General features: G+C 34.6%; 1 protein-coding gene across 2 annotated transcripts; it reads left to right on the plus strand.

The window, feature by feature from the left end:
- The first annotated feature begins 454 nt into the window (after positions 1–454).
- On the plus strand, positions 455–9,167 carry LOC147390568 (subtilisin-like protease SBT5.6). Of its 2 annotated transcripts, none has more exons than XM_086458162.1 (9): positions 455–609; positions 690–903; positions 977–1,165; positions 1,799–1,910; positions 4,079–4,643; positions 5,745–5,845; positions 5,949–6,306; positions 6,396–6,609; positions 8,577–9,167. In XM_086458162.1, exons 1-9 carry the CDS (start codon positions 538–540, stop codon positions 9,110–9,112), a joined length of 2,361 nt encoding a protein of 786 aa, XP_086314288.1. In that variant the 5' UTR covers positions 455–537; the 3' UTR covers positions 9,113–9,167. The 2 variants fall into 2 exon arrangements, with proteins under 2 accessions (XP_086314288.1, XP_086314289.1); XM_086458163.1 differs by having other exon boundaries at positions 456–609; positions 690–882.
- Positions 9,168–19,522: the final 10,355 nt, after the last annotated feature.

The raw sequence follows: 19,522 nt of genomic DNA on the forward strand, positions 1-19,522 counted from the left end.
ACCTCATCTCTCTCTCGTCTCTGTGAGCAGCTGCCAAACCCTCATCATAGTCTCTACGACCGGTTGCCAACGGTTGCCGACTGATCTCTGCGGTTGGGACCTGCAACTTGCAACAACCAACAAGTTCCTCTCTCTCTCTGTCTCTCTGTCTCTCTCTCTCGCTCCAACCGAAACTGCGGCTGTGATTGCGATTAACCATCAAACCATGGAACTAAATCGAACTAAATCGAAATAAGGTTGGTTTGGGTTGGTTCGATTCTAGAACAATTCGGTTCGGTTATAATTCTCATATGATGGAACCGATCTTGATCGATTCGATTTTGATTTTACTCTAACCCGAACCAAGTTGCACCCTTAGTATGTAGGATAGGACCACAAGAGAGAGATTGTGTTCATTTGATATGTGACGTGGTGATTCCTAAGACCTTAATAAAAATATTTGATGTAAATTGAACGTGTCAAACTCCTTCAGCATTTTCCTATATAAAAACGCAATCTCAGCCACAATCACTCAACTCCCCGACAAAGCAGACAAAGATGGGAAATCTCTCTCTTCTTCTCTGTTCTCTTATCCTCTTTCTTCCTCTCTTAGCCTCATGTGAACGACAGGTTTTTTCCTCTCTCTCTCTCTCTCTCTCTTCATATATGTCATGTAATGAAATTCACTCAAATTCAATGAAATTTGGCAGGTTTATATAGTATACTTTGGAGAACACAGTGGAGAGAAAAGCCACCAAGAGATTGAAGAAACCCATCACTCTTATCTCTTCTTTGTCAAGGAAACGGAAGAAGAAGCTAGAGCTTCTCTTCTCTACAGTTACAAGAACAGCATCAATGGCTTTGCTGCATTGCTCACCCCAGATGAAGCCGCGATGTTATCCAGTACAAGAAACTTTAAATTAGGTTTATCTTTGATCTTGTTAAATTTTTATGTATTTTTTAAAATAATCAAAAAGTATATATGGTTCTGTAACAGAGATGGAAGAGGTTGTTTCTGTTTTTCAAAGCCATCCAAATAAGTGGACTTTGCAGACTACAAGGTCCTGGAAGTTTTTAGGTCTTCTAGAGGGAGAAGGAGATGGGCAGATCCATAATAAGAAGAAAGATGGTTTCCTACATAATGCCAAATATGGGAAGGATATCATTGTTGGGCTGTTGGATTCAGGTATTAAAAAAAATTTATTTTATATATTATATTTTGTTTTTGGGATGATTTTGATTGTTTATCTGTGCTGTTCTTAGGGTTTTCAGTTACCTCTTTGAATAATTAAGCATATTTGATATACCTCCCTCATTTTTAAACCTTTTCAGTTTCCTCCTTTAAGCTTGGATCTTTCCTCTAATCATATAGAACAACTTGTTGGAACTTGGAAAAATAGTCAGATTGGTGATTTGTTAGAGTTGAATTTGAGATTTTTTTTCAATCATAGTAAAACTGATTAGTGGGCCCCTTAGATTGGAAGTCAATGATTAAAAATGCTTGGGTCCAATAGCTAGTGACCAATCAATTCGTATTTTGACGTGGAGATCGTAAGTGGTGGGCAAAATATTGATAGATTAACCATAGATACCCAATCTCCAACAGTAAAAAAAGTAGGTTTTGACTTGACATTACGAGTACTTTATTTTATTGAGATAAGTTCAAAGGTACAAGGATGTAACACAAATTCTACTTTAATCGATTGTGGCATATTGAATATACCTGATTTTATGAGGAGGTTAATCAGAAAACCATTGTTTAAAGGAGAGAGAGAGAGAGAGAGCAAAGCATTATTGCATGTTGTGTGGTATGCTCTAGGTATATGGCCAGAATCAAAAAGCTTCCATGATAAAGGGATGGGGCCCGTTCCGAAATCATGGAAAGGAATCTGTGAAGCTGGAGATTCTTTCAACTCCACACACTGTAACAGGTGAATACTACTTTTCTTAATCTTTATTTGTTAATTTATTTACTATTTATTTTACAGTTCTATACATCTTTGGGTGGTATTTGAATGTTGGTTCAATATTAATTTAAAGCAACCCAATGAAAAGTAGGTTTAATTTCACTTACCCCACTGCATGCAACTTTCAATGGGTGTGGTCAAATTGCTTTTCCTTAAAAGAAGGTTTTTGGAATATTTTCGAAAAAGTGATCAACTTTTGACGAATTTATGATTCAGGCTTATTGATCATTTTAATTACCAAAATTTGAATAATAACGAATTGGAAGGTTTTTAAAGTGACAATTTTGCAGGTTTAAAGTAAATAATTGGAAATAATCACTTTAAACTTGTGAAATTGTTACTTTAAAACCATTAAATTCGGTATCGTTCTAAAATTTTTTAGAGATATTTAAGAAAAAGTGATCAACTTTTGATGAATTTACGATTCCAACTTATTGTTCATTTTAATTATCATAATGTGAATGATAGCAAATTCGAAAGTTTTTAAAGTGGCTATATGCCAATTTAAAGTGAAATTGCCACTTTAAACCTGCTAAGTAGTCACTTTGTTCTGATTTTGTTTTTGAATGAAAATGTGATTGTTCATGTTTTGATAATTAAAATGAATTGTGAGCCAGAATCGTAAAGAACTCATTTTCAACTCAAGAAATAGTAATTCACCTTTTTTTTAAAACAAAAACGTGATCATTCATGTTTTGGTAATTAAAATGACCAATTATCCGAAATCGTAAATAACTCATTTTTAGCTCATAAAATGGTAATTCACGCAGAGGTTTTTACCATTTTGAAAATTCTAAAACAGTTGAATTTGTTTTATGGAAAATTTTCATAACTTACATGTTAGATGTGAAAAGGAAATTCTTTTTATTATTTTAACATTTCCATAACATTATATATTTCTTTAACTAGAAACTTTTTGGAAAATATTTACACGAAAATATTTTTTAAGTTTCCAGGGGCATAAGATTTCTCCATTGGAATACTAAAAGAGGAAAATTGTGATCATTGGAACGTAATGAATTTCAATGTTTGTCCTCACATAAACTACTCTCCTCCTTCCCCACGGTTGAAGAAAAGGAAAACACTACCCTCAAACGAGGTTTGACGCTCCAACGCTTGAGATGCTAAAATACTTCTAATTGAGGATTTCAGGAAAAATATAACCTAGAAAATTTATATTGATCCCTAGACAATAAATACTATTTCTAGAGCTGCCAATGGACAATATTATACTGCATCCGATATTTTCTGGATTTCATTAATAATTTATATGTATTTTTCTCACATATTATTGGATTGGGTTTTTATTAGATTGGGGTCATCAATGATCCAAAACCAATCCAATAAGAAACTTGGTTCTGTGTCCTTATAACATAAATTAAGATTCTAAAGTTATGGATTCAGATCAATTAGATGTAGGGTATGATTGAGCAATGATTTAAAGACGATGATTGAATCCAAAATTTATCAAATTGGTCCGATATAATAGTTCTGATTCAGTCTGATTAAGTTTTTGAGCTCATAATCCATGCCCATAGAGATAGGGTCTTCGGGGGACCGTAGCATATATTTTTTTTGATTGGTGACCATAGTATCTATTACATCTCACAACAAGAGGAGATCATGTTAGATGATCTTAGCCATTGATTTGAATGACCAAATTCAATATATAGCTGAAGTCGTTATTTTGAATGATCTACAACAATAACAGTAACAAAGTTGTGTCCCAACAATTTATTAAACAAATCATGTTCCTCTATTTCACTTTGTTTAGAGTCCTTCATCTAGGATCTTTTGGATCTTCCTCTAATTGTTTTAGAACCGTCATTGCAAGAGTCGTGAAAATATGGCTCGCCAGGTGGTTTAGTCAAATGACTCCATGATGTGACAAGTTTGGGTACCGTGATCTGTAGGCCTCGGGATACATGATTGCACTTCTCCATAAAAAAGTGTATCCGAGGGAACAATGTATCCCGAGGCATACAGATCTATGATTCCTATACTTGTCCATGTCATGGAGTTACTTGAGTATGCCACCTGGTGAGTCATATTATCATGACTCTTATTTTAAATATTTCTTTTAATTGGGATCGATTAATTTGAATGATCTAATGCAATTTATATATTGGCAGGAAGATAATCGGGGCACGGTACTATCTCAAAGGTTTTGAACAATATTACAAAACCGCTCCCAACTTTACTATCGATTATCGATCACCACGTGATCATGATGGCCATGGAAGCCATACAGCCTCTATAGTGGGAGGTCGGACAGTTTACAATGTGGCAGCCCTCGGTGGGTTTGCACGTGGCACGGCCTCTGGTGGAGCTCCACTTGTGCGCCTTGCCATATACAAGGTATGTTGGCCGATCCCTGGTGAGACCTTGGCATATGGTAGCACTTGTATGGATGCCGACATGCTTGCTGCCATGGACAACGCAATCGGGGATGGTGTAGACATCATGAGTATTTCCATCGTAAGAAGTGAGCCTGTAAGTTATGTGAATGATGGAATTGCGATGGGGGCATTACACGCCATCAAAAAGAACATTGTTGTAGCATGTAGTGCAGGAAATAGTGGTCCCACGCCGGGCACTTTATCAAATCTTCCTCCATGGATCATCACCGTTGCGGCTAGTAGTCTGGATAGAGACTTCAGTATGCCTGTCTTGTTGGGGAACAGCATGAAAATCAAGGTACCCTTCAATTTTGTTTATTTATTGGATTTTTTAGCCTCAAACGAATATAGATTTCATGGGAATCCAGTTTATTAATGTTTGCTGCTCTGCCTCAAATGATTTGAGGGTACTACTTTCTAATTACTTGGCTTCATGAAACTTGTGCAACAATAGTTTCCTAGGGCTTTTCTAATCTAGCTAAGTTAGTTAGGTGTGTGGGTTCGAAACTTGTTGAATTTCGAACGGACCACTCACCCTTGCTTGCATAGCAAGAAAAAAAAAGTGTTTCTATGATCAAACCTAGTTCGAGGTCAATTAGTTCCTAATACGACATGTGTTTCAACAACCAATAAACTCATGCCATATGTATTTTAAACTTTGGCATAATCAGTTCTCTTTCTTTCTTTTGCTAGAAATTGATTCCCAGCATAACCTTTTTAGGCCTTAGAATAAGAATATTAATTACTTGAGCCGTGCTAGAGTAATATTGTGGGGACATTTCTGACGTGGAAGTATGTTTCAGCATTATTCTAAATACTTAAGGGTTCTGGGTTTTTTTTTTGAGTCGTGATCAAGAATCGTGTCCTGTTCCTATAGTAACATGCGGTGGCTATTTGACACTTTTTTTTGAGTGTGAGAATCATAGATGCTTTTCATCTATGGCTCTGACACATTCATGTCAGAAATGTCTCCCATGATGTACATTTCAATATTACTCCAGCACGACTCATTATTTATATCAGGAAATAATTAGCTTTAAGTTTCATGATTATAGATTGTAATTTTTAATGTTGGCGAATTCTTGAAGGGACTCATCATAATCACAAAGTATATTATCTAAAAATATTGGGGTGGAACGAATCTTAGTCTTCAACTAAATTGGTCTAAAGTAATATTTTATCAATTCAAGTGTGTTCATATCCACTCTGATGTCATTTTTTTATGTCCTTCACCTTACATGTCTTCCATTTTGAAATTTTTTGTGACAAAGGTCTTACCTCCATGGACAATTCATCCAAATCAAAATGGAAAAAAAAAAAGAGTAAAAAAGCTCTTACCACAGCTCAACCTAGGAGAACTCTTATTTATAATTTATAATTTTTTTTAGTTCAATTTCAGGGTGAGTCGATAAGTCCACACAATTTGAAGAACCAGATGTACCCACTGGTTTATGCTGGCAATGTAGTTGAACCCCATGTTCCCAAAAATTCTACCGCCGGGTAATTCTTCACATATCATCATCTCTGTATGGTTTATGTTTTGAAGAAGGACAACAAAGAAATTTCATTAGTTAAAGATATTGATCTTAAGAAAATATTACAGACAATGCCTTCCCGGTTCCCTTTCGCCGAAAAAGACCAAAGGAAAAATTGTGTTGTGTATTAGAGGAGAAGGTTTGAGAGTAGAAAAGGGATTAGAGGTGAAAAGAGCGGGTGGTGTCGCTATCATCCTTGGAAACTCCCCTGCAAACGGAGATGAGATATCGGTCGATCCCTACTATCTCCCTGGAACAGCGGTTGCAGCTTATGAAGCCAATAAAATTCTCAAATATATCAAATCTACAAAGAATCCAATGGCGAAAATAAGTCCTGGTATGACAGTGTTGCATTCTAAACCTGCACCTTTCATGGCTGACTTCTCCTCAACTGGTCCGAATGCTCTTGAACCCAATATTATTAAGGTAATCTACGTTAAATAAAGAAACCCAATTCCTAGTAACAGCGAATATTATGTTCTTGGGGACTAACATGATTGTTCGATTCCTTTTAGCCCGATATTACTGCACCGGGAATTAATATTTTGGCAGCTTGGAGTGGATCATCGTCTCCTACAAAACTTGACTTTGATCATCGGCACGTCGACTACAACTTTGACTCGGGGACTTCAATGTCGTGTCCCCATGTGGCTGCCATAGCTGCCCTCATTAAATCAATTCATCCGACCTGGAGCAGCGCTGCCATTCGATCTGCTCTCATGACTACAGGTAGTTTAAACAACTTGTGAAATTGGCATGGTCAATCATAATTTTTTCTGACTATATTATTGCCACATTTTAACAAATGTTTTCAAATGCGTTGGAGGCTCTTATCAAACAGTTTTACTAGGCTTTAACAGATAAAACTTTATTATTATTAGGAAAATGCTGAAATGACACAAAGCATTTAGTGCGATTCTCACAAGTCTGACGTGGGATGTGCACATAACCATAGATGTGTTTCCTCGCGATACGAGTAAAAATCATCTACGGTTATGTATGCATGTCCACATCAGAATTATGAAAATCACAATAAATGCTTTGTGTCACCTCAACACGACTCTTATTATTATTACAAAATGCCTTACCCTTATTATATTAAGGAGGCCTTCAAAAGACTCATACCATTAAGATGCCTCTATACCTCTACGTGAAAAAATTCATCAGAAAAAATTGACGGGTCAATGCCCACGAAATTTAGAAATTGAATTTTGATAGTCTAGGACCGTCAAAATTCTTGATGTTCTTAGATTTGACGGCTTAGAACTGTCAAATTTCTCCCATCTTTCATTAATTTGACAGTTTCGATCCGTCGAAAAAAATATTTGACAATGAAAAATTCAATGCCAATTCGACCTCTTGGTCCATTGAATTTTATGAAATTTGACAGTCCAAGACCATCAAATTTGGACTTTTTTCACATTGTATACACTTTAAAGTAAGGATAACTTGACTAACATAGTCAGGCTTCCAGTCTTACTGGGTGCGTCACATGAAGGAAAAATCGGCTATAGCAATTACTCAATGTCTCAATGTGGGTCAATCAATGTTCCCTCCACGTGGCACATCATATCCAAAAATCTTAGTACGATTATGAAAAACTTTTTACTTGCAAAAAAGTTAAGCTAGGATTTCACAAAATTTTGGATCGACCAATCATAGGAGCCCTCGTGTGTTGAGGGCATTCTCAATTTACGTAACTACCCTAATTAGGTTTGGTGCGATTGATCACTTGGGATTCAGTGAAATCCCGGATTGAGTTTTTTGTGAGCAAAAAAATCTCTAGGATAACATTGTCAAGCTAGAACTTTGTATTTCCTTTTTCCCATATGTTTTTGTAATAGCGGTATGTATTAGTGTTATAATTATAAAGTCATCAATGTTTCAATGTTTAGTTTATATATAATCTTGTTTCTTATATATATATATATATATATGGGGCGGATCAAGGGACATATGTAAAAACAATGGTTGTTCAAAATATGGGTTAGAGGTTTTGGATTGAGCTGATTTTTCGTAAGGATGTTCTCTATAATGAGAAGATCATCCTCACAAAAAATCATCTCAATCTGAAACTTGTAAGTCCATCAAAAGTGATTTACAAATTACTGGTAAAAAATCGACGATCCACATTCTAAATCACATTTGATCGGGTTAGAAGTTTCAGATTGGACTGATTTTTTTTTAGGATGATCTTCTCATCATAAAGATCATCCTCACAAAAAATCAGATCAATCCAAAACCTCTAACTCATATTTTATAAAATTTATTAATGTTACATTGATTTACATACGTTTTTCCACATGTTGCTTGATCCGTATATATATATTACCTATTTCTCTCTCCCAAGACCAAGCCCATTAATTATTTAGAATGTCTTTTTTATTTATTTTTTTTCTATTTTATCAGACTTTGTAAATTTATTTATCATTTATAGCTCGAAACCTGGACCACTAAAACATGAAAATCAAACACGTATCACTAAGATAAATCCCGATGGTTGGATCAGATTTTGTGTTTTAACGATCAGGATTTTGTGTTTTTCCATCCATGACCTAGTAAAACTGCATTTTTGTCATTCATTGCCCTTCTTCCTTGAGTAGTGAAACTCAGGGTTTTGGCTATTGAAACACCTTGTCTCATGCCTTGGCATTTAAAAACAATCTTCCTAATTACATTTTATTTTTCCATGACAGCATCCTTGAGAAACAATCTAGGCAAACCGATCACTACAGCCACGGGTGAGCTAGCAAACCCATTCAACTATGGGTCCGGTCACCTTGATCCATCAAAAGCATATGATCCTGGCCTTGTCTACGATGCCTCCTACACCGATTACCTCCTTTTCCTCTGTACAAGCGGAGTCGACAATATTGATCCAACCTTCAAATGTCCAACGGTCTTACCCTCACCAATCAATCTCAATTATCCATCACTTGCAATCTCTAAACTCAATGGCACCATGACTGTGAAGAGAACTGTTACCAATGTTGGAGGGCGTAAGAGTATTTACTTTGCATCCGTTAAACCGCCACGAGGATTTTCAGTTAAAATATATCCAAGTATTCTGCCTTTCAGACATGTAGGTGAGAAGAAGAGCTTCACAGTGACTGTGAAACCAAGAAGATCAAGTGAGATAGCTAACAATGCAGGGCAGTTTTCTTTTGGATGGTACACATGGAGAGATGGTATTCATATAGTAAGAAGCCCCATTGCTGTCTCAATAGCATAGTTTTAAGAGAGAGAGAGAGAGAGAGAGAGAGAGAGAGAGAGAGAGAGAGAGAGAGAGAGAAGGGAGAGGGGGGGGGGGGGGGTGGTCGGGTCTTTGGGATGATGCATTTGTACTTGGTGTAAAATGTTAAAAAATAAAGGGGAGTTTATTATAGAAAATGGATTCTTTTATTTAATCATTGATTACTTACCAGCACTCTCACAAAATTCTCTAATTTTTTTTCCAAAACCAACCATCAGTTATTTTCCGATTAATCATCAAATAGGGTAACTTTTACCTTTGATCTCAACATTTTATCTTTTTTATCCATACGTTATTATTTTATTTTTTTTCAGTTATAGGGATTTTTGGACGTTGTAGATTTCTATAGATAGAAGGATTCTAATTTCTAAGTAAAGAAGGGTATCAAAAGGAGATGAAATCTTAATTAAGCAAGGATTGCTTCATTAAGATTAGGATGGATTAGGAAATCTCTACAAAGTGGGGATTGTAATCTCATTCTCCATAGCTCAGGCTTGTGCTGCAAGCACACTCAAGAAACTTTGGAGGTGCAAGAGTGCATCATTAGTGTTTGTGGATCCCAAGGTAGGGCAAGATGGATCTGTAGGGAAAGAAATGGTTTTTTTTTTTTTTGCTAACCGAGTGTTCGGGCCAGTTTGCGCGCACCAACTAATCTCGGGGAGGACTACCACAACAACCCACCGCCATGATCCCCCAGTTAAATCATGAGAAAATTCCAAGAAGGGAATTGAACCCGTGACATGCGCCTAACCCACACTTCACATGCTCGCCCTTACCACTTAGGCAACCCATGGGTGGGTAGGAAAAGAAATGTTAGCCCTACACTATTCTAGAAAAAAAATTAACAACGGGAAAATTATTAAAAAATAATATATTATTTTATAATAATTAAAAAAATATGAATTTTTCAAAAAAATAATAAATCGATGGTCTAATTGCCAATTTTCAAGGACCCCTTGAAAATCGTCTGTTTTTGCACAAATTTAACATTTTAAAATATGTAAAATTTTATATCATTTTATAAATTTTAAATAATTGTAAAATTTTAAAATAATAATTATAGTATAAAATTTTAATAATATTTTTATTTTTATTATATTATAATAATAATAAATTATAATATAATGATTTTATTTTTATATTTTGTGAATCCGGATTATCATGTGAGCTGTTATTACACCCCAATTTTTGAATTTTTTTTATCACATGTTGCAAAGGGCACCCCTACTTTTACAAAGGTTTATACCCAACAGAGCTGCTATTGGCATCCCAAGTTTTACTTATCACACCTCAATTGAAAATAAAGAAAATAAAAATAAATAAAGTTGGGGTGCCAATAGCTTTAATTAAATAATATACTTTAAATAAATTATCTTCTAATACATACACTAAGCTCTAGCTCGACCCAATTTGTATAACTTGATGGCCCTATGATCCTACTCCATAACAAGTAATTGATTATAATTATTCTTGACCAAGCTAAGGAAAGACAACTAAACTCATTTAATTAGAGTTTGAGCTTGGATTAGGATGTAGGCTTGTCAGGTCAACCGACCCAATCTGCTTATTGAACCATATGGATCAAGTTAGTTCTGATGAAACATGAAAAAACTAGAGCAAAGAGATAAGACAAAGGCAAAGAACACAATGTGAAAAAAACTCATATTTGACAGCTTAAGATCATCAAATTTCATAAAATTAGACGGACTAAGGCATCAAATTTTTCATTGTCAAAATTTTCTTTTTGACAAGTCAAAACTGTCAAATTAATATAGGATGGGAGAAATTCGACGGCTCTAAACGGTCAAATCTGTGGAACATTGCATCTACAGAAATACGTTCGCCACCACGTCAAGATGTCCCCCACTGAGGTCACTCTAGCACCACTCTGTTCTTTTTTTAAGGTGCCACCTAGTTTTGAATCTCATTGAATCTACTTTTTACCTCTAGTGACCACTAACCCCTTGCTTGCTTAAGCTAAAATAAAGGGCAGGTCTATTTGCACACAAAATGGCACAGCGCACCCACTTAAGTGACTTTTAAGATAAAAAAAAAAAGATAATGTACTATTTTACGCTTGTATTTTTACTAGTTGCACACATTGAAGGTACTGATGGATGTATATCTAAATAATCGATTGGAAGAACATGTTCACTCCATCGATTAAAACCTAAGAATTTCTATCAAATTTATTTTCATCGATAACGATATAACAGCAATTAAAACTTGAGTATCTTCACCTCTAGAAAGGGTTTTGATGGATTTAAATCAATAGAGGTAACTTAGTAGGGTTTTTAATATTAATCTTTGTTGGTTACACCTTTTTGATAGTTTTATCTTATATTGAATGATCAATAAACGTAATGACATAAAATTTGTCTTATATTAAGGTATTGTTAAGATTTGAAACAAATTTTAACAGCATCTACCTATTTTTAACTTTTTTCTTTACCATTTGGTAGATGCAGACCGAATGTGTAATAACATATGCGGTATGTACATACCGAATTAGTTGAAAAATCAAAAAACAAATTAGACAGTCACTTGATGGGCAAGTATTGAAATTAGGATAATAGACTCGGTTATATATATGTACCGATGGCACATACAAAATTCAGTGGGGTACTGAAAAGAACTGCAATAATTTAGAAATATTTTCAGAGTTTTGTTTGGAACCACAATACCGAATATGTTGAACCCAGCTCAGTATGTACATACCGAACATAATGATTTTTTTTAATATTATTTTATTTTTACTAATTGTTTAACTTTATAAATATATAAATGCAATTAGCTCAAGTAACTGATCATACAACATACTTTCGATCAGATGAAGTGTTTTATAGTTGAGAAGACTTGTGTAGATGGATCAGATCATCATCAAAAGGGTAAAAGTCCTAGAATATTCTTTGGTTGCGAGGGGTGAATATTATAAAGGATCTAAAAATGGTCGAGATAAAAATCTGATAGACAGTCAAACAATAAGAGATGCGGATGCCCTTTTTCTTTGAGAGGTTTGAAATTTGCAGATGATGATCAATGAAAGATCAAAGTCATATGTGGTTCACACAATCACGGTATTGCCGAGCATCTTGAGAAGTATTCATTTGTTGGGAAGCTACTACCGAGTGAGAAACAACTTCTGACTGAAATGACAATAGTTGGTGTTAGTCCAAGATACATTTTCCGAACAATCAAGCAAAGAAATCAATATAATTCTACAACATTAAAGGCCATTTACAACGCTCAGTTAAAGATAAGGAAAGAGGTATGTCAGGTTGATCACAAATGCAATGTTTTTTTAAGAAGTTGATCAAGAAAGATTATTTAGAATGGCATAGGTGTGATGAGGGTATGTATGTTGTTAGAGATATATTTTGGACGGATCCCGAGTCAATTCAACTTGCAAAGTGTTTTTCTAATATCTTTCTCATGGATTGCACTTACAAAATCAATCGATACAATATGCCGTTGTTGGAGACTGTTGGGGTGAGACATCTACCGATTTGACATTTTCATTGGCATTTGTCTACTTAGATGTTGAAAGAGAAGAAAATTAGTCATGGGCATTGAAACAAAGGAATACGATTATGGAATCAAATACCTTACCCTTAGTCATTTCCTTGATGAATACCATAAAAACATCTTTTCAAAAACAAGAAATTTATTGTGTAGATATTATATCTCTCGAAATATCCTTGTAAAGTGAAAAATGTGTTTGATGGCAAAGAAGTTTGAGAAAAATTCATGGGAATGTGAAATGATATAGTTTTACCATCTACTAAGAAGGAGTTTGAAAAGTGGCAGTCCAATTTTTTGAGTGCCTTCTGTGAAAAATATTTAAACATCGTACAGTATGTTAATGATAGTTGGTTGATTCCATGCAAAGAATCATTTGTTGCAGTGTGGACTATGGACCGATAACAATTTTTATTTTGACAAAGTCATGTTTTATTCTTTTCAAATTTAAAATCCATGAATTATTCAAAATAGTTCAATAATCCAGAGAATAATACTTCCATTGAAAAAAAACAAAAAATTTCTAAAATTTTCAAGAATTAAATGGGAGATTGTATTCCTGCTTAACCATAAAAGAGAGAGAGAGAGAGAGAGAGAGAGAGAGAGAGAGAGAGAGAGGGGTTATCATGTGAGAAGTTCAAGATCTAAAGGCACAATTATCCCCTAACTTCAAAGTTCAAACTACCAATGCAATTGAGGCAGTCCCTTAAGTTCTATTGGCTTACAAAATCTAAATTAGAAATAGAATCTCAATAGGACAACTAATTACAGGCTTATATTTTGAAAATAAGTCACCCTACCCATTTATTTTGAGGTGACAATACTAATAATCTTGATGGAAGCTGAAATCCCAATCTTTTGGCAATTCTATTTCTGAAAATTGAATAGATCCGCATTCATCACCTAGAGTTAAACTTCATTTAAAAAAGTCATTTTGTGCCCTCTATCATGTTTATTAAGTCTGTTATAGTAGAATAGCCAGGGCCCTCTAAAAGAAAATCTAGTACAAATTATTTTATTGGAGCATAATGTTCATCAAGCACATCATCCTAACCTAGGGGAAGGAAGTAATTTGGATTGAATTGTATTGGACGTGATCACTTCAAAAGAAATCTAGGAAGTTAAATACAAGGACAAACTAGGTGAAAAATAAGAAACACCTATTAGATAAAGGATCCATATTGGGAAACAAAGGAAAAACATTGGAGTGAAAAAGAAAATAATAATAAAAAAAAAAGAGTTTGGCTAAGTTGAAAATTCCATGAGGTAACCTAGGAAAAGCTTGCTAAGTAATAAACTCTAAAAGCAACCACTAATGCTGGAGTGACACAAATGACGTGGTGGCGAGCACATAACCGTAGATGCTTTTTACGCGTATCTCGTGGAAAAGCATCTACGGTAATGTGCGTGCCACTACCTACGTACGGTTATATGCGCACCATTACGTCATTGTATAACCCTTGTCTCCCTTTGTGTCACCCCAGCACGACTCAAAAGCAACCTAGGCAAAAGTCAAGGCATTGAATAATATTAGAGTGACTTTAAAATTCACATCGATTCACAATTTGCTGATGTGGATGTGTGTATGGAACCATAGATGCTTTTCATCGAGATAGGAGTGAAAAGAATCTAAGGTTTCGTGCGCACCTCCATGTCAACAAAATGTGAATCGATGTGAATTTTAAAGTCACTCCAGCATGACTCCGGAGCATTTCATATTCCATAATTCCCCTAGTCAAGCAACCAATAAGAGGGTCAAAACCATTGTGAAAGAGAAGGTGTTATCTCAATTTTGACAATCATTATAAAGTCAAAAACGAGATGAAGCATCCAATTGTAAGAAGATAAATTGCATAGAAATCCTAAAAAAAATTGCATTGTAATCCTAAAGAGAATGTTGGAGACAATAGACAAACTTAATTAGATCTCTAAAACTTGTGTTACAATTTGTCATCACTTGTTTATGAATAATGATGAATGCATGCGGTTGGGTACGTGCCTGACGTGGCAAGGGCATAAAATCGCACATCTTTTTTCTGTGTATCTCGATGAGAAAGATATTTGGTTTTGTGCCCTTTCACGCCAACCGTGTACCCAACTGCATAGCAAAACCGCGTGCATTCATCACGACTCCTTATTTATATATGATTAGAAATTAGTTGTTACATACTTATAATGCAACACCCCTCAATGAAAGAGTCTCTTTGGATAAGTATTGTCGGGGTGTAAACTGGTGATGTTCTGATAGACTCCGCTCTATTGATTCGAAGTTGCTCCATCGTCCCTCTTGTTAGCACCAGTGTGGTACCTGTCAAGAATTCTTCGACGCTCAAGTTAGAGTTGCAGAAGAATAACAATAAGAACTCTCTCTCTCTCCTAAATCAGCCCCCAAAAATGATCTTTTTGTCTTTACTAATTCCTTAATTTATAGATACCTTCTTTGAATCAAGGTTTTACCTTCCATCAGGATGTGATCCCGGAGAATCCCCTAATTACAAGAATCCTAAATCGAAATGAGATCTCTGAGATTAACTCTACGATTCTACGAAGATCTCCTCCGAGATCTATAGACTTGATACGTGTTAGTCAGGATTACATAAATATTCTAATCAGGCTTGCCCTACCAGTCAGAATAGATGCCTCTATCTTGGTCTGTTCTGCTGTTGAACAAGCTTGGAAATATTGACTTACACATAGAACCACTTAACCGGCTTAAACACGTACACGGATAGGATATGGCACCATTATTATCCTATACGAGTATAATAGGTGTATTATCCACATAGATACTCCCATCAAATCAACATATTAAAAATTGATAGTTTGTCATTGCATAGAAAGTTTCATGAAGTGTTTTCGATCTCTTTCAATGTCTTTTTCATTTCTTTGTCTTTTGGCCTAAAGATAGGGGAATAGTGATCCTTGGTGACATTGGCACCATTGCTAAGATTAAGAAAGATGAATCTGTTTGAATTTTTATATTAGTAGAATAGAAATGTGTCCAAATGTACCAGAGAAGAAACGAATATGGCTTTCACCCATACGCACGCTTAATTAGCTTTTGGTGGTCCGTAGTCTACCCTTGAACTTGACTTATAGAGTCCATATGTCCCAACACACCCACTAAACTTGCCCATGCGGAGCCTAACAACCTTCCAAACCCTAAAGACCTACTGATATATGCATCACTTGCTTCTTATCCCTACTTGACTTAGGCACCATACGTATCATGTGGCCTTTCATATGTGACTTTTGGAGGGATGTTTGGTTAGATTATGATTTCAAATTCTGATTTTGGATGGTTAGAATCAAATAATAGAAATTGATTTCTAGAATCCATAATCTTGTTTGGCTACGTCTTTTTTAAAAATTGAGAACTAAAGTCCCTTCTATATTTATTTTTTAATTTTTGTGAGTTTGAATCTCTTCTAGCAAATTTATAAATCCTAAAAGATTATTGTAATGGGTCGAGTTTAATAGGTTAGCAACATAAATAGTAGGGATCTGAAATTGAAGTGCTCTTGGAAATAGCTGGAGAAGTACTATGGGCTAATGAATTTGGAACCAACTCTGACAAGTGCTATTGAACTAGATACGTCACCAAGAAAAAAGTATTGGTACATAGATTTTTTGTATGGGCAATAGATGAATTTAGATAAAATGAAATTTGTTAGCTTCTAGCTTCCTAAGAGCTAGACCTAATATTTTTTTGAATCGTGATAATCTGACGCTCTTTTTTGTATGCTACTTTCATAGAACCGTAGATTCATTGCTTCAAGATATACAAGAACATATATTTATGGTTTTGTAAGCTAAAAAACGAGCATCAAATTATCACAATTCTAGTTTTTTATCAAACAGCTCAAGAAGCACTTCCAACTCCCCGTCGGAGCTATCCAAATGCATGTTAAGCCTTCTTAGAAAATCTTTATGCAAAGCTTGCCCCTACTTGATTCCGTTAAAATTGATGAAAAGCTTTGCCAATTTGCATTATCACTTTTGTATTGCAAAATTTTTTTTTTTTTTTGTAAGGTTTATTGTATTGCAAAACTTCGTGGTCTTTTGGAGTGATATTTTAGGTATGGTAAAGTTTTGCTTGCATTTCTGTAAAGGCAATTAGTAAAGGCTTGCAGAAATTTATGGTTCAAAATTGATAAGAGGGCAACGAGCACTCGACGGAAGTTTATGCCAACATGCGGAGGGACAACCACCAATTTAAAAAAATATCTAATTTTTTATGTAATATCTGCCAACAAGGCAAACATGTTGAACAGTCCTTCATGGAAAATAATAATTAAGAAATAACAGATCATTCCAATATGAACATATGTGGTCACTTATAACCTCAATGATTTTTGTAATAATTTCTAAGAGATAATATAAAAACTTTGTACATTAATTAGTGGCAAGTATTATTTTTAAAGGGAATGAAAAATATTAATTGTGTGTTTCACCTACAAGCCAAATGATTTCCCTGAGGAACAAACGATTTTTGTTGAGAATGAGGATTTTGTCTAACAATCGAGTGTGGGCAAAAAATAAACTCTCCAGGAAAATGATTTATCACATAATTTCGATGGCTAAAGAGAGCCAAACATTTTTTTAATGGATGGGTTAGAAGTTTCGGAACGGGCTGATTTTTTGTATGGATGATCTTTATGAAAAATGCTTGGAGACCTTAAAGAGAGTCAAACAATTTTCAAAATAGGGGTTAGAAGTTTTAGAATAAACTAATTTTTTTATGAGGATGATCTCCTCATCATAGAGATCATCCTCACAAAAATTCAACCTATTTTGAAACTTCTAACTTATATATATTAAAAAAATGTTTGGCTCTCTTTAGGGCATCTAAACGTCACCATATATATATATATATATATATATATATATATATATATATATATATATATATCTGTTGGGTTAAAGAACCAATAATATAGTCACGGTGTTTTGTCTTTTTTTTTTTTTCCCTTCTCGTGGGGCCTTTAGGTGAGACTAATCCCGCGGTCACATGCACCACTCCCTTGAAAAGTCCAACGTGCAACTAGTTGAGTCAAGGATCAACTAGACCTAGAGGGTGGTCTTAAGGAATTTATTGCTTTGTGGGGTTTCAGACACTTGACCAACCCTTCACAGGAGCTTATCAAGGCTTAGTAGACCATCCCCTTGGGGTTAAGTGTTTTGTCCTATGTGAGTTAAAAGTTTTGGTATGGGTTGATTTTTTGTGAGAATGATCTCTATGATTGAGGATCAATATTTACTCACCATAGAGATCATCTTCACAAAAATTTAACCATTCCAAAACTTTTAACCATATAGGACAATACTTTGGCTACCAACCACTATCCCATATATATAAAATCCGACAATTGAAACTTATTCTCAAGATAGGTATGATTGAAATGTGTATTATCAAGATATGAATTTTTTTTATCATTGACTTCCACATCAGATCCCTCATCGAGGTGTGGGTTTGCTTGTGCTAAATCGATTTTCATGTTTTATGGTTCTTTTTAGAAGGTACAGAATAAGACAAGAGTTACAACCTAATTATATGGTCTAAAATCCAAATATGAGCCCGGATTCAAGACATGCCTCTAGATCTATATTTAGGGATTTTAAAACTTAAAGATGTTAGGCATCTTATTGGTCGATATAGATTTGACATGATTTGATTTGAGCTATTTGATTACAAATATATTAACTCTTCCAAATATATTAACATGACATGGTATGGTAGTCAAGATAATCACCCCCTTCCACTTGTAAAATTTGAACTTTTTGGAGTTCGGATTGGAACCCAAGGTATAAATATTAGTTAATGACCAACCTTTCTATTATATATATATATATATATATATATATATATATATATATAGAGAGAGAGAGAGAGAGAGAGAGAGAGAGAGAGCTATTGAGGAAACGCTACTAAATCTCCTAAAGTTAAATTCTCTTTCTTAACCTATGACAATTATGGGTCAACTCTTGGATTTAGAAACATACTAAAATAGGACAATACTAGCGTCTAAGAGCATTTCCAACAATGCTCCTTCATTTGTTAAAAATTGACTCACATCTTACTAAGGGTCATGACCTTACATTTTGGAATCCCAATATATGATCTGATACCACAGACTTCTAGAGAATGAAATTCTACGAACTTAAAAAAAAAAACATTATTTTTCACCGTTGATTTATAATTTTAAGTTTTGTAGTTCGGTAGCCGTCCATTTCTATAACATCTTAAATTAAACTCAAAAATTAAAAAAAATTAAATATATTTTTGTAAATATGAGTTTTTCCATAAAATCTAGAAGGATGCTGTGGTTGATTGTCAATGTGATAATCCTATGGGCCCAATGGTCCTTAGTAAGATTTGAAATCTTACTAAATTAGTAAGGATAATATTTTTTATGTTTTTATATTATATTTTGAGCAGTGATATTAGGCACGTGGCATGCTCAATTGACTTAGCTAACATGATAGGCTCGGAAATCATAGATGTGCTCTCCTTGAGATACAAAACTGCACCTTTTTATGGGAGACTATAATTCTGTATCTCAAGGAGAGCACATCTACTATTCCCAAGCCTGTCACGTCAAATAAGTCGATTGAGTTGTCACGTGGCTAAGTCAGATTATCAATACTCTTATATTTTTAATAATAACGAGTCAAAGCACCTTGCTACATGTAATGAGTCTGAGTCTTTGTCTCGATTTCTATGTTAATTACTTTAATATTTATCAATAAAGAGTATGTTGGACTCACTTTTTGTGATTTGACTCTTTATAATAAAGAGGATGTCAAGTTTAAAGAGTTTGTTGGAGTTGCTTGCAGGTTGTCCATCAAATAAATCATTCATGTATTACA

This window comes from Akebia trifoliata, chromosome 11 (genome assembly GCF_017979445.1).
Source record: "Akebia trifoliata isolate Shusen 1 chromosome 11, ASM1797944v1, whole genome shotgun sequence".
NCBI classification, from domain to species: Eukaryota; Viridiplantae; Streptophyta; class Magnoliopsida; order Ranunculales; family Lardizabalaceae; genus Akebia; species Akebia trifoliata.